General features: G+C 37.2%; 11 protein-coding genes across 11 annotated transcripts; 7 read left to right on the top strand and 4 right to left on the bottom strand.

The window, feature by feature from the left end:
• Positions 1 to 152: 152 nt before the first annotated feature.
• Positions 153 to 464, top strand: AC631_03180 (mitochondrial 37S ribosomal protein mS33; the record flags this gene model as incomplete). The annotated part of the gene is made up of 1 exon (XM_015612009.1): positions 153 to 464. One exon carries the CDS (start codon positions 153 to 155, stop codon positions 462 to 464), a length of 312 nt encoding a protein of 103 aa, XP_015467158.1.
• Positions 465 to 544: 80 nt separating this feature from the next.
• AC631_03179 (uncharacterized protein) lies at positions 545 to 2,122 on the bottom strand (the record flags this gene model as incomplete). The annotated part of the gene is made up of 1 exon (XM_015612008.1): positions 545 to 2,122. One exon carries the CDS (start codon positions 2,120 to 2,122, stop codon positions 545 to 547), a length of 1,578 nt encoding a protein of 525 aa, XP_015467157.1.
• A 470-nt stretch (positions 2,123 to 2,592) lies between these two features.
• AC631_03178 (uncharacterized protein) lies at positions 2,593 to 4,308 on the top strand (the record flags this gene model as incomplete). Its single annotated transcript, XM_015612007.1, has 1 exon — positions 2,593 to 4,308. The coding sequence occupies one exon, from the start codon at positions 2,593 to 2,595 to the stop codon at positions 4,306 to 4,308; it is 1,716 nt and encodes a 571-aa protein (XP_015467156.1).
• Positions 4,309 to 4,898: 590 nt separating this feature from the next.
• ATC1 (alpha,alpha-trehalase) lies at positions 4,899 to 8,204 on the top strand (the record flags this gene model as incomplete). Its single annotated transcript, XM_015612006.1, has 1 exon — positions 4,899 to 8,204. One exon carries the CDS (start codon positions 4,899 to 4,901, stop codon positions 8,202 to 8,204), a length of 3,306 nt encoding a protein of 1,101 aa, XP_015467155.1.
• A 121-nt stretch (positions 8,205 to 8,325) lies between these two features.
• PGA63 (Pga63p) lies at positions 8,326 to 12,126 on the bottom strand (the record flags this gene model as incomplete). Its single annotated transcript, XM_015612005.1, has 1 exon — positions 8,326 to 12,126. One exon carries the CDS (start codon positions 12,124 to 12,126, stop codon positions 8,326 to 8,328), a length of 3,801 nt encoding a protein of 1,266 aa, XP_015467154.1.
• A 1,338-nt stretch (positions 12,127 to 13,464) lies between these two features.
• Positions 13,465 to 16,248, top strand: AC631_03175 (CCR4-NOT core subunit; the record flags this gene model as incomplete). The annotated part of the gene is made up of 1 exon (XM_015612004.1): positions 13,465 to 16,248. One exon carries the CDS (start codon positions 13,465 to 13,467, stop codon positions 16,246 to 16,248), a length of 2,784 nt encoding a protein of 927 aa, XP_015467153.1.
• A 671-nt stretch (positions 16,249 to 16,919) lies between these two features.
• On the top strand, positions 16,920 to 17,075 carry MMD1 (isoleucine biosynthesis protein; the record flags this gene model as incomplete). Its single annotated transcript, XM_015612003.1, has 1 exon — positions 16,920 to 17,075. The coding sequence occupies one exon, from the start codon at positions 16,920 to 16,922 to the stop codon at positions 17,073 to 17,075; it is 156 nt and encodes a 51-aa protein (XP_015467152.1).
• A 2,474-nt stretch (positions 17,076 to 19,549) lies between these two features.
• AC631_03173 (uncharacterized protein) lies at positions 19,550 to 19,756 on the top strand (the record flags this gene model as incomplete). The annotated part of the gene is made up of 1 exon (XM_015612002.1): positions 19,550 to 19,756. The coding sequence occupies one exon, from the start codon at positions 19,550 to 19,552 to the stop codon at positions 19,754 to 19,756; it is 207 nt and encodes a 68-aa protein (XP_015467151.1).
• Positions 19,757 to 20,067: 311 nt separating this feature from the next.
• On the bottom strand, positions 20,068 to 21,795 carry PCL7 (Pcl7p; the record flags this gene model as incomplete). Its single annotated transcript, XM_015612001.1, has 1 exon — positions 20,068 to 21,795. The coding sequence occupies one exon, from the start codon at positions 21,793 to 21,795 to the stop codon at positions 20,068 to 20,070; it is 1,728 nt and encodes a 575-aa protein (XP_015467150.1).
• A 500-nt stretch (positions 21,796 to 22,295) lies between these two features.
• Positions 22,296 to 22,565, top strand: AC631_03171 (uncharacterized protein; the record flags this gene model as incomplete). Its single annotated transcript, XM_015612000.1, has 1 exon — positions 22,296 to 22,565. One exon carries the CDS (start codon positions 22,296 to 22,298, stop codon positions 22,563 to 22,565), a length of 270 nt encoding a protein of 89 aa, XP_015467149.1.
• Positions 22,566 to 23,211: 646 nt separating this feature from the next.
• On the bottom strand, positions 23,212 to 24,066 carry AC631_03170 (uncharacterized protein; the record flags this gene model as incomplete). Its single annotated transcript, XM_015611999.1, has 1 exon — positions 23,212 to 24,066. A coding segment is annotated over one exon (855 nt), but the record flags the coding sequence as incomplete, so codon positions are not given.
• Between the last annotated feature and the right edge of the window lie 443 nt (positions 24,067 to 24,509).

The raw sequence follows: 24,509 nt of genomic DNA, 5'->3' as shown, positions 1-24,509 counted from the left end.
GCGAAATTGAGGACACCTGTATAACCTGTAATATTCTGAAGCATTTTTATGTTTACAGATTATGTTGTGCTTATGTAATCAATGATGAAAATTGAAAAATACTCAAAGGACACTAGTGGAAGAAGAAGAATAATAGTCATTAAACGTCCATAATGTCGTCGATTTTGAAGAGATTACCGTCCAAGGAGAGGATACAACAGGTCAAGAAGCTCAGTGCTGAAATATTTGGAAATAACTGGAATCCAAGCAACGTAAGAAATGGATCGAAGGTATTGAGAGCGCCATTGAAGGGCCCACAAGTTGCCTCGTACTACGGTGATAATGATGCTATGCCAACGTTTAAGGACTTCAAGGAATGGTTCCCGGAATTAGGGTTTGTGGATCCAAAGGAAGTGTATCGTGTTAAAATGGTCCAAGACAGAAAGAAAAGAAACAAGGGTGCACCAAAGAAAAAATCGAGCTAGAAGCATTAGCTGGATTCTATCCGTATATTACTTGTACATATATAAGTTGCCTTTGATCAGGCGACGCAATACTATAATAATTAACGCTTTGGCCTTTTTTGTAGATTGAAAGTGTCGGTTACATCGTCGGTGTTTTCCGTGAGACTTGGTCGATTGTAGTTGAAACGATTGCGCTTTATCCTCAGACCTTGGCCCCATTCCGAGTGTTGGACATCTTTCATAAGCCCTACCACTTTGGAGTTGTCCTCGTGGTATTGGAATTTCTTCATAAGGGAGAAATTGGAGTCGTCGTCGTTTGTCTGTGCTACGTCTTCGGTTTTATTAGCATACAGAATTATTTGCCAGTTGATGTGCTCGATACTGTCATTGATGACCATTAATTCTGTTGCTTTATTTTTCTGAAACACGAAGACTTCTCTGATTCTTGTGGGTGTCGAACTAGTATATAAAACTTCGAGCGATTGTTTTGAAAAATCGTACGTAGCTATATGATCCTCTGTCGTGATTAGGAATTTGACGTCTTCGTTCTCAGTCTTAAATAGCCTTAATGATAAGATCTTTGATGTGACATGAACAGCTGCTTCCAAATTGTACGTAGCGTTTCTATCAACCGACGACCCATCTTCGACGAATATTTTGTACAAAAGAATTATACCTTCGACTTGTAAACATGCCCAGTTAGCAATTTTAGTATTTTCGACTAGAAAAGTTTTGAGTCTACAGCTGCTCTTTAATATCAATGCCGTGTTCAATGTTTTTCGGTACCGTATGGTACGAGTAGAAGGATCACGAAACTGCTTCCAGACATTGTAAACAGGAGCATCAGGAATTAGTGACCTGTTTATAATTCCGAATGATTTGATAGAGACAAGAATTAGCTCCACCTTACATGAGTCGTCAGTGTGTTTGGTGCTTGCAATTAATAGGTATTCAGCATTGTTGGGTGCAATTTGTATCCATTGCGAAAGATATTCCAGTGAACCGTATGATATTAATGAATTGTCTTGTGGATGGTCGACGATACCCTTATTTAAATTATTCAAATTTATAATGGGATCACCAATAGGAAAGTCTGAGACTTGATTGAATGGTTTTCTGTAAACACCGAGAGAATTATAAATTTGCAAATCGAAACCGAAAAGAGAATCAACGGAATTCAAATTACAAAGCCATTTCCCAGAATCCGACCAGTTAACCATAGTATGCGAAGTATTAGTAGAAAACTTGAACTTGTACAACAAATTGCTTATGGATCCCTCGTTATAGAAATGGCAAATTACTGGAGCAGCATCTGATGTTATTGGAAGCTCCGAGTTCACCACCAATGACCATATTGTATTTTTCAGACCCGGCCTAATTAGAATCTCATTTGATATAGGCTTATCTATTTTCCACAACATTTGCGTGCAATCAAGCGAAAATAGCTTTACTTGGAGATTATGCTTGGTAAAAATCAACAACTGCTTACAGTTCGTATATGCACCGGGTTCATCATCTTTATCCTCTGTATCCTTCTCCGTTGGCGGGATCCATTGGAAATCTTCAATTCCTTCGTTGTTTGTTTGATGTATCACAATCGGGTCTGAATATTCTCTAATATCAAATATAAGTAGCATCGAAAGTTTCTCCAAGACAATACCGAATTTGGAGCTGCTCATCCCTGTCAACACGCTTTCCCATCGTATTATGCTAATATCTAAAAGTGTTCCTATCACTCCTGTAAAGTCTTCAATATACTTGTTTATATGTTTCAGTACCAATTGCCCCAAATCGTATGTTCTGTGTAGGCGATTCCCAGTACTTGATACGCTGTATATATCAAGGATCGAGGATTTTGGAACTATAACAGCAAAGAAATTCCCACATTGAGAAGGTGAACTCATTCTTCCTCCTATTACTTTACTTAGGGACATTTTACCCTCCTTGTACCTATGATTCTTGAATAGTGGTGTCTACTTGTCTATCATAATACCAATATATTGATAGTTACACAAAATCACCAAATTTAAATCATAACAAAAACCATAAAACAAAAACAATCAACATACAGGATATTCACCATCTACGATAGGATCTTTCATCAAAACTACATCAAAATAAGACAAATTAGGTCATAGGAGACTTGAGTATGGGTCCAAAGAAGAAGCAAGTATCCAATAAACTGGGTACTGCTCCAAAGAACGTGAAAAGTAAAGCTGGTACAGCAAATTATACAAAAACACCGAACAAATCAAGTATATCTCCAGCCACTAACAGAAAGAACAAAACATCTGTAAATGATTCAGAAAGTGATAACGATAGTGAATATTACTCTGGACATCTGCAAAGTCAGCCTAGTCAATTGTTGCTTGGGAGGAAAAACCGGTTAAATGATCTATTGACTTCATCACAAACATCACACACAAATAATGCAACAAAGAACGGGCCTAAAGGTAAGAAAGCAGGAAATCGGACTAAGAGCAAATTTGAAGAAGATGATGGATTCATATATAAGAGAGACCAGGATAATGATAAAAAGAGAAGGCCTAAGCCTGCTAATTCGCTCATATCACAATTAAAGGAAGAAACAAACCAAATATCTAACTATGACAGTTTGAGTCATTTGGAGTTTGAAGAGCCATCTAAGAAGAGATCCAGAAAGGAAACAAAGACGTCGAAGTCAAATGGAAATAAAACGAAGGCCAAAGCAAAGCCAAACGGTATAACTAGAAGACAAACAACAAGACGGAAATCCAATTTTCATGACGATTCAAGCTTACAGTTGTCATCACCTATAAAATCGCCGAGCTACGAAGACTTTTACAGTGCACGTTCATCTGACGAATACGAGGAGCAAGTGTCGCATCTTAAAATGAACTTGGAGGATTCAGATACTGCTAGATCAAGAAACCAAAAGGCACCAAACGCTAAAAATAAAAGAAGAGCTTCATATTATAATAGGGGAAAGCGAGTGCTGTCGATAGGTAATGGATTCGTTGGAGTTCCTCATGAAGATGTACCAACAAGTGATTACTATAAGCTATTGGATACGTCGTTACCAGAACCCCACAGAATGAGACAGTTATTAATATGGTCCTTCAAAAAGAAATTGGATCAAGAGGAAAAGCTGTCGAAAACTAAGTCGAAAACTGAAACAACTGAAGACCAAACTGTTATCAATATTGCCAAAGTCATTAAAGAAGAAGTATTACGAGATTTAGTAGACGGTCAAATTTCTATCAGTTGGTATAATCGTGATGAAAATGAAGATGAAACGAATGATAACTTGCTAACAAACAAAGAAGTTACCTTGCCCAATCCCCTTAATATTACCAATGAAGAGAATATTGAAATCTTCACTAAAAAGTTGAAGTCACTAAAACAAGAAAGATTGCAGTGGGAATCTTCCTTTAATAGATCAACTAGTCATATTCCAAATCTTAAAATTGATGCAGACCAAAGTGAGCCTGATTTACAAGAATATTGTCAAACAAGAAATCAAATTCAGGATAACTCGGTTGATTTCAATTCGACCGTTCTTAATAACTCCCTTGTAGACAAAATAAACAAGAACTACAATGACATTAGCGAAAGCGTTCCACATGATATAGAGACATCCACGGACAAACTATTCGATACGTCCTATCGCTTATCTCAAGCTAGCGATTTAATTGCAAAATTGCAAAACGATAAGTTAAACGATAAGGTTTCGTCACTAGTACAAAACTACATGACGAAGCACCTCCGTGAGCCACTGTCTCTCCAAACATCATCGTGGCCCGTACCAAACAGACAAATAACTACTAAGGAATTACTCAGAGGTATCACAAGGCTTGATGACCCTGGGGTCAGTCAAAATGATTAGAAGTACTTATTCATGTTTGCAGTCGCACGAGCTACAGCCTCTACATTCCCCGTCATTCCTTTTTAGACTTGATAACGATGAATATGGAATGAATATTTATAATACTTCCTCGATGCTGCTTTCTTGGACTGCGAATGCGGAGCAATTAAACTTCTATGCAATATAGTTTGTAAATTGCTATTAAAGTCCTTGGGGTCATACTTCTATCCTTCCACAAACAGTTTAACCTTATACCCTTTTGGCAATGGAAAGCCATGCTTATTAAGATTTGTATACTATTCCCTATTTGTAATATTACTTTATACCCTGTAATACTATCGTATTAAAAAGTTATTAATACACATTTTACCATAAATTAAATATCTTTTTTCGATATCTTTTCTCGTAACCATTTGAGATTTATGACCCCACTATAACTAATACTAAGGACTTTGTAATCGAATGATAAAAGGCATTTTTATGCATTACAGGTTGTACTCCAAGACAATAACTCATCGTAATTCATTGTTTCAGTGTTTTTCCGTTGTCCATAATAGGAGGATTAAATATTGACGCCTAAAGATTTTTGTTATGTTCAACAGAATATAAATATGGAGTACGATTCTTTAGGTGAAAGGTTCAAACATAGAGCAATTTCCAAGGTAGATCATTGCAATCATTTTATTCACAAGTTTTGCAAAAGACAAATTGTTATCAAGACTATGATAGTTCTAAATTTTATCCTATTATTTGTATTGTACCTGTATCATCAAGGAATCACATATGCTTTACCTTTCGCTATAAAGGATGTCAATATTGATGATTCATTTAATGATTCTACTGTTACATTTGAAACCATTGAAAGTAATAGAAAGCAATTACAAAAACTAATAAACAGTCGTGAAAATAAGGAAATATTTTTACAATTACAGAACTCAGGTAGCGCATATTACGATCCAACTACTAATACAGTGGGGACAGCTGAATTTCCAACATATAATCAATATCAGAGACAAGCATATGTATCAAATGGATATATTGGTAGCCGCATTCCCAATTTGGGACAAGGGTTTACTTTTGATCAATTGAGTGATTCACCGGATGCTGTTGAAGATGACTTATCAAACGGCTGGCCGTTATTTAATGAACGTTTCTCGGGTAGTTTTATAGGTGGGTTTTATGATATTCAGAAAAATACAACTGAAACAAACTTCCCTGAATTGATTAAAAAGGGTTACGAAAGTATTTTATCGGCTGTTCCACAATGGACTACATTAACATTGTCCACGGTTAAAAATGGCAAAACTTTTTCTTTAGATCCATCACTCTCAAGAGATGCACAAGGCGATATTTCCAATTATGCTCAGAATTTATCTCTAAGTAACGGCATTGTGACTACAGAGTTTACTTGGTTAGATTCTCTCCAAGTTCATATTGAGGTTGTAGCACATAGATCCAACATAAATCTCGGTATCGTAAATTTGAGGATTGTTAATCTTGGCAATTCCACAGTTGACTTAAAGGTTGAGGACAAGTTAGAGTTTGCTTCTACACAGAGATGTCAGCTAACTGAAGTAGGTCACGATGATGAGGGTATTTTTATTCATTTTCAGCCAAATGAAATAGATTATGTTAATGGTGCTATCTATTCCACATTGAAGTATGATGAAAAATCCTTAAATTCAATAAGTCGAGACTCCAAAAATGATACTTCAACTCAGGAATTAGATATTTCTGTTGAGCCTTCGAAATCTTTTAAAATTTCTAAGATGGTGGGGATCGTTTCTTCCGATTTAGATCCAGAAAAGTACAAGACATCTAGTTCTGTAAATGATTTTGCAAAACAAGTTGCAACTAAACAAGCAGATTCTGTTTCCGACCTCATCAAGTCACATAAAACGGAATGGGATCGAACATTTGAATCCTCAAACTCAATAACGTTCCCTGGTGATTCATTATTAACATTGGCATCGAGAGCGTCGATCTATCATTTAAATGCAAATACAAGACCTGGAGCGCGAGGTGTCACAGCAGCATTGCCAGTTGGAGGTTTATCGTCGGATTCATATGGTGGAATGGTCTTTTGGGATACAGACTTATGGATGCTTAATGGCTTGTTACCTTTCAATCCTGATCATGCTAAGAGTATTGTTAATTATAGAATTCATACTCATGAGCAAGCAAAGAAAAATGTTCCAGATAATAAAGGCGGAGCTGTATATTCTTGGACAAGTGGTAGGTTTGGTAATTGTACTTCAACTGGCCCATGTATGGATTATGAGTATCATATTAACATTGCAGTTGCAATGGCTGCATGGGAAGTTTACTTAAGTGGTGCCGCTGATGATGATTACTTAGATTCTGTTGCTTATCCATTGATTAATGATGCAGCTACTTTCTTAGCCAATTACGTTGAGTACAATGATTCACTTGCTCAATATGTAACTCATAATATGACAGATCCAGATGAATATGCTAACCACGTTGATAATGCCGCATACACGAATGCAGGGATATCGTTACTTATGAAGTGGGCAATTACAATCTCAAATCATTTGGGAAAGTCTGTTCCCACTAAATATACGGATATTGCTGGTAGCATGCATATACCTACTTCAGATAATGCGGATAATATCACCCTAGAATATTCTGGTATGAATTCATCTGTTGGAATTAAACAAGCGGATGTCATTATGATGACCTATCCACTAGGTAATGAATTAATATCTGATGATCAGGCCTACACTAATATGGAATTTTATTCAATGAAACAAGTAAGTTACGGGCCTGCTATGACATTTCCGATATTTTCGATTGTTGCTTCTAATTTGTCCCCTTCTGGCTGTGCTTCACAATCGTATTTACATAAAGCTGTTCAACCATTTTTAAGAGGCCCATTTGCCCAATTTTCTGAACAAAACAATGATAATTTCTTAACCAATGGTGGAACACACCCTGCATTCCCGTTTATGACGGCACATGGTGGATTTTTGCAAGCAATTTTACAAGGATTAACCGGTTTGAGGTTTGATTATAATATTGATGACACAAACAAATTATCGAGAATGTTAACTCTTGACCCAATTTCTTTACCTTGTTTAGGAAATGGTGTTCAGTTCGACAGTATAAAGTATATGAACAAGACCTTATCGTTGGCCATAAATGAAACTTCCTTTATAGTCAAGAACAATGGACCGATAACAGGTAGCAAAGACGACTCCCCGATCAAAATCTCCCTAGCCAAAAGAAACCCGAAGGCTGGAGTTTATACCTTGAAAAAAGGTGAAGAGTTAGTATTCCCACTTTTCGAGCCAGAGGCTGGCTCTCCATTGAGTGTATCAGAATGTGCTTCGGCAAAATTTATCAATATCACTGAAAGTGCATATGGTGATGCTACTGTACTGGTCAATGATGGCGATAATACTACACATTGGCAACTGAAATATAATGACACAACTGCGAAACTTTTAGTAGATCTTAAGCAACCGAGGAATATAACTAGCGGCGTAATAAATTGGGGAGACAGGCCGCCAAAGAGTTGGTCTTTGCTTGCATATGGGTCTCATGAACAATCTAAAATAAAAGACCTAAATGATAACATTGACTTCCTCAGTAAAGTTAATTTTGGTAATAATTTATACAAGAAGTACGAATTCATGGATGTGGATATGGTTTATGATCAGGATGATGTTTTTACTACCATAATCTCGGAAAGTGTTGATATATCTGCTCCATATGATCCAAAGGAATCAGCGCAAATTGAAATTCCCCTGAGGCATAACACCACTTCCTTTGCAGTGGAACAAGGTTTGAATGCAAGATTTTTGCTAATAGAAGTAACTGATATTCATGATACAGAACCTATTGATGATGAAACGGGAGGAGCTAAACTCTACGAAGTTGAGTTTTTTGAGTGAATATTACTATATTGTAAAATAAAATATACTTCTTAGAATTCAATGTAGACAGAAATATGAAATAAAAAATAAAGATATCTAGATATTCTATGTAATTTTTGTCTTCCAAATATCCAAGCATCTATAATGCTTCGGACATTTGAATAAGGCGCTTAACACCTGTGTGCCAGTTACCAATCTCTTCACTGTGGTTTGTAGCGATTTGAATATTCAATGCGTTAGCAGTTGCAAAGTCTTTTGCTTCTAAAGCAGTACAAACTTCTTTTAATGCGGCAATCGACTCATCTGATAACAAATCACTATTATTCAAGTGATCAAATAACAAATTAATTCTTTTTTCCATATCAACACCATGTTTAGCATATCTTTCTGGTATTTTAGGTTTAATTTCGTCAAGGATATTACTTAATGAATTAAAAATTGGTAAGGATTCTTCTGGCATATGTGATCTATCTCCAGGCGGATACTTAGGAGGTTCTGGTTCAGCAGCTTTAGTAATAGAAGGACTTGCTGCAGGTGGCTGTTGACTAATGCTTGGAGGTGGTGGGAATGAAGAAGCAGAGCTGGCCATAGGAGGTGGTGGTACAACTCCACCCATTCTCGGAGCTGGGATTCCAGCAGCATTTGGTTTAGGCGAAGCAACTGAGGCTGGTGGTGGTGCGTATGGATTCTTTGGTGGTGCAGCCGTAGTAGCCCTTCCCAAAGAAGGTGATGCAATATTAGGAGTTGGGATAGTTGGTTGAGGAATACCTGCTTGCCCATAAGTTGTAGGTGGTGGTGCATATGGATTCTTAGGTAATGATGGTGATGTAGCTTGTATTGCTGGGGCATAAGGGTTCTTAGGAGGTGGAACAGGTGCAGTCGTAACTGTAGGTGGAAATTCGTTTACTCCAGGGGTCGAAGGAGCAGTAGAAGTTACACCTGGGGGTGGAGCATAGCGCAGATTCATTTGTACATGATTCTGACGAGGAGAATTTGCACTAGATGTACTTATTGAAGTTTTCGATTGGTTACGGCTCACTCCCTTTGGTGGTGGTGGTGCAACTGGTGGTGCCACTGAAGTTCTCTTAGGGGCACCAGTAGCTAATAGTGGACTGGAAGGAACCGGAGATGGGGAAACGGCTGCTGCTGCTGCACGACGAGGAGCTGCTTTAGGTTTAAAAGTATCAGGTAAATCGTTCCATCCCTCAGTTTGACTCTTATACGAGGCCTTTGGTGGGCCAGGAGGAGGTGGTGAAAGGGGATTTGCTGCTTGCGTTGCTGAAGGAGTTGCTGGCTTGTATGGGTTCGCAAATGAATTTGATGCATGCGCTGGCATGTATGGATTAGTGGAGGCAGGCTTGACGTACGGATTGGCAGCCGGAGCAGAAGGTAAATTTGGTTTGGTACTTGGTGCTTGTGTCTGTACTTGAGCTTGTGGTAAACGCATAGAGGCCGGATTAATAGGAGGAACAACACTGCTTGGTGTAGACTGGAAACCACCAAGTCCAGTTGAAGGTACAATATTTGTTTTACCGTAAGCACTGTTGGAATTAATTAAGCCTGGTCTTTGGGAGATATTTCTCGATTGAGTAGCACCTTGTTTATGGGTTTTAATACCAGAAGCCTTTGAAATACGGTCTCTTTCAGATTTCAAGCCTGCAAAGTCACTAGGTACTAACTCTAAAAACTTTTCAGCTAAATCAAATTGTCCATATCCAGCAACCAAATTAGCGTATTCCAAAATGGCCTTACAAATAGGTTCAATGGATGGACCTTCAAATTCGCCAGAAATGTTAGATATCGACCTATAAGCCGTGATTTTTTCAACAAAATTAGATAAGGCTTCATATCTGGCATCAGAGGGTGTTGAGAGTTTGGTATCATTAGACTTTAATAATTCTTCCTCAAGCTCTGGTAATTCTCTAAGCCATATAGAAGCGATCTTTCCTAACGCATTACCTGATAAATAACATAAGATAGCGTTATTTCTCTTTTCATCGGAAGATCCTTTTGAATCAATTATACGGTCTCCTAATTCAGTCATCTTACTATTATATTCGTTGACGTCAACACAGAAAGAGGAAATACTCATAGCAATCTCCTTCCAATTTTCAACATCAGCATGACACACTATATCGGTAACGTTATTAGAAGATGCACTGTAAAGTACTCTGGCAAGTTCATTATCATTCTTCTTAAAGAATGAATTCCTAACCTTTTCTTTAACTGTATCGGAACTATCTAAAGCTAAAATCAAAGCTTCGACTAATTTATCTTGTTCCAAGCATGATGAGACGGCTTCATCAATTTTTTTATTCAAGATCAATTTAATTAACTTTCTATCGCCGTCAGACTGTTTTGAGTCAAAAATTTTAAAGTCTCCTTGGGGAATATAAGACACATCATTTGACGTTCCATTTCCACTGTTAGACCCCAATTTATCGAAAAACGAGTCTTCTGTAGAAGAGATGGCTTCATTGGCACTCTCATCCGTTTGTTCAGATTTTCCTCTCTCCACCAACTCTTGGTCGCTTCCATTTACTTCGGCGTCAAATAATATATCCTTACCTGTATCGTGGAGCTTTTTCAATAATTCCCAATCAGATTGATCGATCTTATTGACGAACTTTCCTTCCAATTTTGAATCAATAATAGACTTAAAATCATTAGCTTTGAAAGCTTCGGTCAATCTATCAGACGATCCTTGGAAGTTATTATTAGTAACAAATTTTTCAACACTGACTACCGACTTACCGTTAGAGTCTTTCTTTACAGAGACTAATTTTGAACCAAATCCAAAGGATACGGATGTTGGAACGTTTAACCAATTTGGAGCCTGTTTTACATCAAAGACTGGCTGTTGATTTTCAGTTGTGGAAATCTCATTCCAAAATTCATTATCATCATTTGATGCAACTTTAGTCGATACAGGTGGAGAAGTATCTTGTAATGATTGGATAATAATCTTTCCATCAAATGAAGAAGTAGCAAAAATTTCTGGAGCTGCAGGAGCAAACTTAGTGTGGAAGGCCCAATTAGCGGTGGTTTGATATTCACCTAATTTTTCACCTTTAATAGGATTCCACAACATGGTTGAATTGTCCTTACCACTAGAAATTAAAAGTTCTGGGTCTTGCTTACACCAGTCTAAGGATAAAACCCCCTTCTTATGACCTTCCATTATCTTTTCAGGGGCATTTGCATTACGCAAATCCCATGTTAATATTAATGGGCATCCATCATTGTCACTAGCAGTGATTAATTTTGTTGATTGAGTTGGATGCCATGCAACACACGAGAAATTAGCTCTTCCAGAAGGACCATTGTAAGATAAATGTAACACCTCTCTTTTGGACTTCAAGTCCCAAATAGAAGTGTAGCCACCGTTACCAGCGCTTGCAAAAATGTGGCTAACAGAATTGTTCCATGCAACACTGGTCACTTCATCCATAGGAGTCATGGCCTGACCTGGGGTAGATGGTTCGGTGAATTTCTTTGTATCCCAAATAAAAATTTCTCCATTAGACCCACCAGTAACCAAAACATGATCCTGATTTGGATTGAACAGCAACGTTTTGACTGGTCCACTATGTTTTGTACCCTTATGCACTGATGCCTTGCTTAAATCTTTGGACTTGATCAAGACTTCTGCGTCCCAGAATTCCACCACTCCGTTCTCGAAAGCACCCGCAAGAAGTCCCTTTGGTCTACCTTCAAATGGTTTGGACCATGCTAACGCATAAAATCTGTTGTCCACCGATGCAGAAAACACAGGCTTGTTTCCGCTAGTAGGTGAAAATATGTCCCATAAGTCAAGAGTCGATGTCGAGTCAAAATTTACATCCACGGCTCCTGCGACCGTCCCCGTAGCTAGCAAGGGCAAGCAATCCTGACTCCAAGCAAACGTTGAAGTACGTGATATTTCGTCGATCTTAACCATTCTTATAATCAATTATAACTATAATGCCTGATTTAGCAATTTAAATATGATTTTTAATGATTCAATGTATATAATAATTGTCCTTTACTTTGAAAACTCTTTCACAATCCTTGTATTACCGCCTTGATTCTTATATAAGAATTTCTAGTTTTTAAAGATATACAAATTTTCAATAACAATTATTTATTAGGATACCAATTGGTTAACTAACTTCGATTGATTATTACTTATAACCTAATGAATCTCTTAATGCAGATCTAAACAACACTGATTCTGCCAACGCACCAATTCAATGATCCATTTTCTGCGTTGAAAAAAAACACAGTCACATGATCGTTCCAAAATCCCAATGGAAGCAACAATAACGGGTATAAGACGAGATTGGAGGCCCTACAAAACGTTGGGTTTAGTAGAAGAAGGTATGGGGGTGATTGTATACTTGTAGGTTTATCCTTTGCTTTCTTTTGGGTAATTTATGTAGGACGCTAAATGACTTGCAGTACTGTAAAGAATTTTGGCTAAACGTAAACACTTACAGAGCACGGTAGATGAATGCTGACCGAGGTTTTTGAATGGTTAATAACAGCTGTAATACCGGCTTTACCGCACATCCATGGCTTATGTGTTTGCGTGGGTTTTTGGTATACTTACATTGTAGCAATTGTCAATTGTGGTTCAAAATTGCAAGAAAGAGTTGGGCGGCTAAATATGCGAAGTGCAAAATTCCTCACAACAAGTAGAGAATTCTTGCAGCAAGTCTTTAGATTGGAGCTACAATAAACGCTGTGTGTCAAGCGATTATGTATTGGGCAACGGATTATTTTGATTCTTAGTTTCTTGGAATAAATGGACCGGTGTATAAGCTGCAAAATAGTACAAAACTTTTAACTACAGAACCCCTAGATTCCACTGAGGAGACAAAAAGTGTAAGTGTGACCATTTCTATGGTTTCTGTATATTTCTGGATTAAGATGGAAAAGACAGCTGTTGAATTAAATCGATTGGATCTCGATTACTTTCTAAAAACCATAGTTCCTCTATAATTATCTTGAAAACTGACAAGCACTGATTGATAACCGTCCTTATATTGACGTCAAGTCACATTTGAGGCACCCTGCACTAATAGAGATGCACATTTGATCATAATAGAACCCATATCTCTGGCTAGAAAGACTGTTCAGTTATAACCTGTAAATTACGTCAATTGTTCTTTTGCAGATTAGTGCGAGCCTTAAATATCACCTTCATCTTAGGTGGACTTTGACATATTTCTATATTTAATTACAGAGACATGACATGCTGGAGGACCATATAGATAATGAACAGGATCAGAAGGTAATGGAATTTGATATTCCGTTACCATTGAATGAGATACGACCTTCGTCAAATCTCATGAAGAGGCATACCAAAATCGCCATTCTACTCGGACTACCAGAAGATGATATTCAAATACAACATCTTTTTAGTACAGTGGCAACAATTTGCGATCCATTTACACAACCAGAAGAAACTGAAAAGTCTGTGCTAAGCTTGGATTGTTTATCAGACGTACTTATTGCATTATCATATACATATTTCAAAAACCACGAATCCGATGAGGAAAATGAAAGCTTGAGGGACCCAGACATACAATCGGTGAAATTTGCCCTCTCGGCCCAGTTCTTTACACTTTTAAGATATATTCAGGCGTTGTTGAATGCTGATGATGAGATCCAACTCAGGTACGTTAAGAATTCCGAAGACGTTTGGCTTAAAAATTTGCCAATATGGACACCCAAGGAAGCCATAATGAGTGATGAATTTGCTCTAAAGCTTTGCTATTCCATATCATGTGTCCTCTTATTCTCTATAAACAAATTGTTTAAACCAGAGAATAATGAACAAGAATATAACGTAGCATTGAACCCATACTTGCAATATTTCATTAAGCTTTGGAAGTGTCATACAAATATCATATTGTTGGGTTTAGAAATCGATCGCCGGTTGGAACTCGAGCAGGCCCAATGTCCTTACATGATTACCCGTACATTAAAGGGTTCTAGCTCAATAAGATACGTCTTAGCATGGTCTTTAAACCAGAATCCTTCACTGTTAGCATTCCATGGATTTGAAACGCCTAGTCCTGAAGCAAATAAGAGTTATTTCGGTGGTCTCTATGACATAAAGTACTCAAGTTTACTTAATTTCACTCAACCAATGTCTCGTAAGAAAATTAATGGAGGTGCACTACTGATAGACATGAGATTGGTTGTAGTTGCATTATTAATCATCAATTCAGGTATATCTTTCACCGCTAGACAAGAGAAATCTGATGATCTCGCATTAGTAGCAGCAGAAAGAATTAGCAATCAATCAACTCCAATTGCAGAATTGGGTGATTTACTAATTGATTTGGAGTATGATGATCAATTTGATGAAGATATACGATATATTTTCGAATGTGAATACGATGAAGTAGAAGAAGAATGGCTGGGTGTTGTGGAAGAAGAAGAAGCTAAGAAATTCCAAAATAAAGAGGAGATCTCAAATCCACCAAAACTAAACGAAAAGGAAAGAAAAATGTCTAATGCAGTTCGAACAAAAGATGATATTGACTTCGATGAGTTTGGAAATGATTGGCGTGACTTGCCTCGTGGAGACAATGTATACTTTCAGGACTGGTTTATTGATATGGTTAATGCCTTTGATAATCTGCCAGAATCGCAAAAAGGGAATTCGGATGATATTCTATATTGCTGGAGTGAATTAAAAGAAAGTTTTGATTTTCTCACCACCACAAGTATAGAAGGTGACAGTGACGCAGAAGAAAAATTTGGGCAGGTCGTCATCAACACTGTTTCAAAGGCTATTAAGGATGAATCTGATGATAAAATTAATGATCCTGCGCTGGCTAATACTCCCGATGTTATCTATCAATATTTTTGTGAACTGGCATCAGAAGAAGATATTCAAAATACGCAGAACAATAATAGGCTCATAGTCCCAATTTTCAATATTACTAAATTTGAATTACTTTTACACAACAATAGTAAGTTAGCAAGATGTCTAATGGATGAAATGCTTATGTGTAAAGGATATCGTCGTGTATTGATTTGGTTCATTACGCATGATGTCAATTTGTCCACATTATTGATCGATTACATTTTTGAATTATTAGCGGGTTTACGAGGAAACGACGAAAAACAGCGTCCTTACAAGCATACTAGAAAAGGACAGAAGGTTGAATTAAGTGAAGTTGAGCGACTGATGCTTCTTCATGAATTTTTAACTAACAGTGGAATATATTTATCGGCGACCGAGGGCATCGAGATTGATAATGGATACAAGGTGGTATTATCTGAGTCGATTGCAAAGAAATACATGACACTTATTTGTCTTATGATAAATCAACTAATCAATATTGGAATCATAAATCTCGACAGAAAATCCATTACTAATAAGGCGGAAGGTGAAGAAGATATTCATGATTACTCAACTGATCTTCAAGTTCTTTTGATTCAATGGATAGGTAAGCTACCAGAGGCTCGCGAACTCTTTTTTAAGATTAAAAAAGCAAACTATAATGATGATGCAATTGATACGGATAATGTAACTGCTGAAGTCCCTACCCTATCTACTAATGATGCAGATGACCACCAAAATGTTTCAAACCTCCTCGAACGCTATAGGGAAATGACAAGCGACCAAATTAATGAAGACTTGGGAAAGGATCTGGCGAATATAGCGATGCTTGTTGCAATTATAGATCGGTTAGAGAAACATGTCAAAACTGTTATAGCGACCCAATTACGTGAAGTCAGTCTTCTAGACGAAAACATGATTTCTACTGATCTCGACCAAATGTCCAGCGACTTCAATCTTTTTCTACAAAATTTCAACACCTTCTGCAAGATAGACTTTTTCGCAGAAGAGCTATTCGGTATTCTTGAAAACCTTGCAACTACCGGAAGCTTCATCGAGAAAATTCCTATGCTAACCGAATTCGATTCCGAATTTAATGAACTGTTCCTCAATGGTGAAGGCAAGTTCAATGACAAAAAAGAAGACGAAAATGAGAGCAAATCATCGAAGAAGAAGAAGAAAAAGAAGAAGAAGAAAAAGGTACAAGTTCATATCTGGTAAAAATATTAGTATATAGGTATACACTAGTATCGATATATTTTAATGTAGACAATAAGAATGTAGTTCATTGATACTAGTCAACCTGTAACAGAGTCAATAACAAATTGACTCTGAAAAAGCGCCATCCTACACAAAAAGTCTGGAAAGGGGAACGCTACTACTTATGTGTTCATTATCACCGAATAACTGAAATACTATAATTTCTTCCAATATGTTCGCTAATCAATTACGTTCTAATATTACTAAATCAATTAACATGTCTTCCAAGAGATTATCTTCTTCCATTGTTCCAGTATGTAAATGAAGCAAAAATTCGATCCGGAAATCAAATACTAACTTTTCAGGTTAAAACTGCCAATGCTCCTCCACCTGCAGCCTCTTACTCTCAGGCTATTAAGGTCAATGGTATGTGATTTATAAAATTAAAGGGCGACATTGCAACGTACCATTCATAATTATGCCCGTCATAACGAAGACGCATATTACTAACACTTACAGGCTTCATCTACGTTTCCGGACAAATTCCATACACCCCAGATAACAAGCCATTATCGGAAAAGCCATCTATTCCAGAACAAGCTGAACAAGTTATTCAAAATGTTTCTAACATCTTGGAAGCATCTAACTCCTCGTTGAATCACATTGTCAAGGCCAACATTTTCTTAACAGATATGCCAACCCAGTTCCCTCTATTCAACCAAGTTTACGGTAAATACTTCTCCGAACACAAACCTGCTAGATCCTGTGTTGCTGTAAAGGCTTTACCATTAGGTGTTGACTTGGAAATGGAAGTTGTTGCCATCGAAAAGGAAGATCCAAAGTTGTAAGTTACATTCTCCATGAATCTGTAGACACCGATATTTAGCTTTAATATACAGTATGTTTGGAATTGTATTTACGTACTCTATATTCGCCTGTACTATATACATCTGTACTGTATGCTCCTGTACTATAGTCTCCAATTCATTTTTAGATCCTTTCAATCATGTGTTCTCCACATAATGCAATATTGGCCATCTACACACCTCATATATATACTGCAATCCTATTTCATCTGTAATATGTCTATCCTAAACTCCACATATCCTTTTTCACCCTATTTCCAATACTTACCATATTCAATATAATATCTTTTTAATTGACTTTCGAAATATCATCTCATATCTTCCTCCAGTGTAGTATTCTAACTACAAATCTACGAACCACACGTTACCCTAAAAATATCCATGAAATTCTCAAACTATCTCCAATTGTACCTAGACTATAACTGATCTAATTCCTGATATATTCACTAATTCTACAGTCACCACCGTTTATATCTATCCTATAGACCTAAACCACACATCCGTATTATGCACTCTCAGGAACGGACAATTGCAGCCATTTAGGTGTAAAGCCCTATAAATATTATTTCACGTGTTAAAACTCTCATTAAACACGACATTGTCGCATTTATGTCGCACTCTCCCAGCTTAACTATGGGCCGCACTAATGTTACGATGAGCTCCGCTTAACTATGTCTCCAAGGTTTGTGTAACAAAAACCTGGTTCGTCCATAGTGAAGGGATTGTGAACGGACACGACCACGAATTTCGGTGAAAATTCTCATACTCTCTGTGGAAAATTTTGATACTACATACCTCATACTTGAAGAGAAAGTTTACTTACAGTTCCTTTGGAATTATAGCATAGAAATCGACTTCAAAATGGCTCAACGTGTTACTTACAGAAGAAGAAATCCATGTATGTTTATATCTAAGTATGACCAGGACTACTGAACTATGAAATCGGATGAGAAGACTAGAGGAGAATGATACGGACCAACAAGAAATTAATGTTAAAGTGGTAATGTAGAGCTCTGTGGAAGAAAAGTACCATTGAGATATGATTAAGAAGGAGATGAGAGAATTATATCGAAGAACGGAAGTGTTTTCGGGATGTGAAGGGGAAATAAATATCGAAGTGAAAACTTATGAAATGGAGATATTCGAGGTGATAATTAGAGTATTAGAGAGAATTTTCATTTAACAATGGTTTAAGCAGATGGTGTCAAGTGATACTCATTAGATTTGCAGATAGTTCAGCGTCGTGGTCACGAAATTGATATTTTTGAAATTATACTAACAGATTATAGACAATACCAGATCTAACAAGATCAAGGTTGTTAAGACCCCAGGTGGTAAATTAGTCGCTCAACACGTCAAGAAGCTCGCTTCTAGACCAAAGTGTGGTGACTGTGGTGATGCTTTACAAGGTATCTCTACTTTGAGACCAAGAGAATACGCTCAAGTTTCTAAGACCCACAAGACCGTCCAAAGAGCCTACGGTGGTTCTAGATGTGCCAACTGTGTCAAGGAAAGAATTGTCAGAGCTTTCTTGATCGAAGAACAAAAGATCGTTAAGAGAGTGTTGAAAGAACAACAAGAAAAGGAACAAAAGGCCGCCAAGAAGACCGGTAAGAAATAAGTTAACTTAAAGATTGAAGCTTTGTAATATCTAGTTTTTGGTTTTTAATGGTATCTTCTATGTAAATTTCTTTGTCGTTTTTAATACACATTTATACGTTTAGCTTCTTGTAGATTTATTACCGACACCTAATGAAGAGATTCAATAGGTTAATTGAAATACTTAACCTGTGAGTTCCCTGGTGCAGTGACAATTCATTAAGATCCAAATATAATTTGTCTTCCGGATTATCGCATACATTATAATATCTTGATATTATGATATTTTAAGTAAGGATATTGTTAAACAAAATATCACTTAGAGTGATTCATTCACGTTTATTGCTCTAAAGAGATCTAGACCCATGTCAAACAAATTGAGTAGATTTTCATAGTATAGCATGTATCGTCCGAATTGGGTATAAACATATTGATAACCAGACGGAACCGTTATCCCGCGCACCCCCAAATCTAAAGTTAATTTCTATTGTAACTATATCTGATCTATTATTCAATCACATTATTATGAGAGCCTTACATAGAATAAGTAGTACGTCTATTAACATCAATATAAAAATCTGAATGAGGAAATATCAATTTAATAGGCTTATCCATTTTTGTATTATTGCAAATATGTACTGTGTGGGACTGAGGCTCTTATCTAAAATTCCATTTTCTGATACCTTCGCCCCGGTTTGCATAAGCTATTATGATTTATATTTATATTTATATAGTAAGAGAATTGAGTCATACCTCTATCCTTTAAAATAGCTACCCTTTTTCTTCTTAAAAGAAGTAATTATATATTGTTAAAAATTAACATTATTCGCAATAATTTGTGTGTCGCAGCTACTAAAATGGAATCAACCAGACTAGAAAACCTAATAGAGAATACATTTATTCCACCAAACAAACCTAAATCAGAAGCCAAGATTCCAAACTACCATCCATGTCTAATAGTTCAAGATTCTCAGACAGATGTTAATAAGTTAAAGCCATGTGGGTGCTACGATAACTTTTGCATCAAAAATGCTTCTACATTGATTCCTAGATCAAGAAGGTAGATATCCTCATCATCAAATAATAACGCTTATAGCTTTTAATTTGAGTTAGAAACCCTTGCAAGAGCTATGTGCTCGTTATGAGATAGGTTCGAATAAGTACCTCCAGTCTTGACGATATTGATACATACTATTGACTTGAACACTAAATAAGTATACACTATTTATTCTCCATAAGTACAGAGATAATAATAATAATAATAATAATAAATACATGATTGAATTAAATAAGGAGTAAAATAAGATGTTTCAAATTTTTGAGACCATTAAAAAAAGAAATGTATATGACTTCGTTCAGTAACCTGAAAAGTGATCTATCCATTCATCTGACTAGGGCTTTGTGGACCATTTACAAGCTCATTAGTAACTTGTTCTCGTTTCCAAAATCTTAGTAGTAAATCGCCATAATTTTGCAAATCTTCTACCGAAATCATCAACTTAAAATCTAACAACAATAAGAACTGTAATTCAAGATAATTTAATTCTTCTAAAGGTAAACCTCCAACCTTTGCATATCTTAAATTTTTATAAAATATATCTGAGAAAAACTTTGATGAAACTGTGATACCAGATATAATTAGCCTATGGATATTATAAGAGTCCATGACGAATAGCTGCTCCGGCTCTTGCTCTTGATCTTGCTCGCCATCATTGCTCTTGAATTGTTTGAGGTTATTTGCTTTCTTTGCAATGCGATCAAAATACACCAACAATGACAAAAAAACTTCATTAGTTACAGGGCAGTATTTCAATACTCTCGCCAAGTAAGCATGCAAAGATATACCAGGAACGTTTGTACCATGAAATGCTAATACATTAGCTAAATACTTATTTTTCATTTCATCATCATCATCTTCATCATCATCTTCGTAGTCATCATTACTTAAATCGTCTGGATCGATATTTGAATCAATTGAAGCTTGCTTTTGTTTTAATTTTTCTAACTTTTTGTTCTTCTTTTCTTCCTTCATTTTCTGGCGAACTGCGATTGTATTATCGAAATGGTTAGGGTGTAATTTATCATTAGCTTCAATTATTTTAGTCAATAAACATGATAACATTAGTATTAAATCATTAACAGGATAGTCAACGATGTCCAAATGTTCATCATCATCATCTTCAGAAGATTCGCTTGTCAAATTTTGTAAAAATTCCTTGTACGTCATATAATGATCAGGTTCCTGAAAAAAATGTGACTGCTGATTATTGTAAGAATTTAATTGCAGCTGCTGTGATTGAAACTCCTGATTTTGAGCTGGAACCTTATTTATATTAGTAGGCATTGACTGTGATGGATTTGGAGCATATGAGTTCGTATGCAGTTGAGGCTGATACTGAAAAGATTTAGAACCATCAAAACCATAATTAGAATTTGTCGATGTGCCTGGCTGCGGAATTCTTGAGCTATTGATCGAGCTGGAGCTAAGCGATTGGTTTGCTGTGTTTACAGACTCAATTGAAATATTTGTAGTTGGTTGCCCGGTTGAGATGAGCCCAGCAGGTCTGAGGCTTTGAGCAGCAGAATTATGCTGGGGTTGTGTTTGGACACCAAACGAGTTACCACCTGGCATCGCTGGAGTATACGAGTTAATTGAAGAATATGAACTGCTGACAGCTGTGGGTGTGTTGTGACCCGAAGGTATGTAGTTGACCGAATCATTGTTTGATGGTATGTATTGCAGGTTGGCATTGTTGCGATATATGAAACTGGGTTGATTTGGGTACGAAAAGTTGGTGAAATGACTATTAGGATTATTATAATTGTAACTGTTATGGTAATCAATTGACTGGGAAACTTTCAGATCGTTATTTCCCCGGTCGTCTTCCGTAGGTATGAATTTGTTGAATGACGATGCATGCGATGTGTTATAACTCGATGGATGGCCACTAGTTTGATGTGGCTGCATCGATAGCTCATTCAGACTCGGTGGCTTTCCGATCTGCTGCTGCGACGAAGATAATAGGTTCCTGGTCAAATTCGAAATGCTGCCCTTCTGTTGCGTGGAACTGCCAGCCTCGGGATTATTGTATTGGGAACTCATCAATGTGTACCAATAATTATTCGTGCTTTCTCTAACTGTGTGTGTCTCGTCTCAATTGCTTTTATTTTGTGTTTAACTTCTTGCAATATACTTCTGCTATCAATGTTAGTGTTATTTTGGAAATTAAGCCAACAAGGATATTACATACAAGCATAAATCTTTCTAGCGGCTCTATGAACATAAACTGAGTTTTCTCTTAGTACATAGATATTTTCACTATATTTTATTTTTGTATTGCGCTATTACAATTTCTCTATAACCCAAACAATCTCTAATGGATCTTCTTTTTAGGTATTAATGCCTACTAAACGTTGTTTATTGGCCTTAATCGAAGGCCCACTGATTTCCTATAATTTCCGGAAGTTACACAAAACTTGAAAATGAGCAAATGTGGTTCAACACTACTACAACGTTTTTACCGGTTAGTTAGTAGAGTTGGTTAGTCAAAGATCGTCCTTAAGCAATTTTTATCTGGTCGGAGAGTTACTATAGGTTGAAATATGTCTACTGCATCGAAAATTACCTTTGGTTCTTCGTGTCTCCTTGCAGTTGGTACATTTTTGGGTATCAACTATCTTCAGAGGAGCGAAAGAGAATCTCTCAGGCAAGGTCCTATTAAAGATGCTGAAAGAATAGCCGCTAAAGAGTTAAGTAAGAAGCAAAAAGTCAATGATATGGAGCACAGGGAACAAATGATGCTTCAGGAAAAGTTTTCGAGTGTTCAGCCCTTAAATAACGAGATTATACGGGCAGACGAGGAACAAGAGTAAGACAGACGGGCGGATTTGTAGAGGAAATCAAAATGTGAATAAGTAAATACTATAATAATCTTGTAAATATATGTATGTGTTCTTGGAGACACCAGTGGTTTGAATCGGTAGATTGCCAGCTAGATGTACTATGATGCACGTTTTTTTGATCTTCGAATGATCTAGACGCCAGCAAGGTCTTCGAGATGCTCGACGAGCTTGCTTACGCTTAGCCAGGGGCCTGCCTCAGAAGATTCACCAATACGGGTCGTCAGAAGGAGGATGTTCGATCTAGCGAATTGACAAGCAATTCATCTAACCAGGTCCGGCGGCTGAGGATCATCGGTATGTAAAGAAGCCACTGTCTGGATGGTGAAATTTTCCATCGGCCTTTTATAGACGATGAGACACTCGGGAAATGGTTCGGTAAACACACGACCCGTTCGATTTATGGGAACCTAGATGAAGTACTAATGCTATTATGGGTCCAATGCAGGGTTCTAGAGAAGTTAATAGGGCGCACAGGGGACGGAATTATAAAGATGTAATATTAATTAGACAGTAAGTGATACGTGTCGCTTAGATACTATGTAGAATTTGAAATTGGTGATTATTTTATATATTTGATAATTCGGGACTTTTGACATTGGGTAATAGGTCAACTATATTATTCCATTTTGCCAATAACGCTTTCTTCTTCGTATGATTCGTTGCTCTGTTTGTCGAGGTCATCGAGGTCGTCGTTGTTATTTAAATGAAGTGCTGGGGAAGGCGTTAATGTACTGGAGTTGTTGTTCTTGGCAGCTAAAGTAGGGGATCTCAAATCGTCCTTTCCCACCGGGGGGATAATCGAATTAGAGCGACCGTTGATCCTTGATCCCTGGGCGTCAGAAACCTCATTGTGCGTGTCCAAATACCCGCCTGCCAACGATGGAGACTTGATTGTTTGCTGTTCACTGATTGGAGGGTAATGCGAAATGGAGTGCGATCTATTAAAGTTATTGTTACCGGGTCCGTCATAGTATTCGTTGCTATTCATGTCAAAAGAGTTTTTAAATTGCTGTTGAGGAAAATTAAACCTGACCGTGCTACCGTGGCCTGGCTTGTTCGACTCGGGGTGCATTGGAGGAGTGGACGTGTTGGACGTGACGTTCGTGTCGGCCGAATTACTCGGAGAAAATGGCGACGGGTACTTTGGATCGTCAGCCTGGTTTTCATCTGGGAAAACCGAGTTTCTTCTAGACGGGGTCTGGCTTTCGTTCATACCCACTAAAATGCTAGCAGCTTCCAACAATTGAACTTGCTGATGCTTCGAAATCAACAACTTCTTTGTCACGTTCCATTCTGGTGTATGCTCCCATAAATGCTTTGCCAATGATGATATATGTTTGTAACCCTTTCCGCACGCTTCACACTTCAACTCTTCTTTTAAACGGCCTGTTTCGCCTTCACTGATTCTTCTGACGACAAATTCACGCGATAATGACGGAACAGACGACGAGATAGGCCCTCCCGTATGACTCTGATGCCCGTTATTGGGGATCGATTGCCCTTGGGTCTGTCCCGGCCCCGAAGACTGGTGTTGGTGTTTTATCGGGATTGTATATGGTGTCGCAGACGAGTTACGTCTATTGTAGTTGTATTGTGTGTGCATGCTTGTGGACATCTTCAACTCAAATTATATTCTTTCTTATGCTTATGTTTCTGCAACTATGATTGTGATAAAGACTTAACTCGGCTAGAAGTATGGGACTTTAGTGCTCGGCTTTGTTTTAGTACATATAGTTTTTCGAATTCGGAAAAGACAAATAAACCCTGCTTTTTCAATTAGAAATAATCACTCAAGCCAAAATCGCTTGATAATCTTCAATTTATAAACTACTACCTCTTAAAGTATATATTTATGATATTGTAAGAAGTGCTTGTTCAACATTCGTTGTTTCTGGTGAACCACTTCGTTTGCAC

Source organism: Debaryomyces fabryi (assembly GCF_001447935.2).
Source record: "Debaryomyces fabryi strain CBS 789 chromosome Unknown contig00065, whole genome shotgun sequence".
In the NCBI taxonomy this organism is placed as follows: domain Eukaryota; kingdom Fungi; phylum Ascomycota; class Pichiomycetes; order Serinales; family Debaryomycetaceae; genus Debaryomyces; species Debaryomyces fabryi.
The sequence above is the reverse complement of the archived record's forward strand: the minus strand, read 5'-3'. Positions and strand labels throughout refer to the sequence as shown.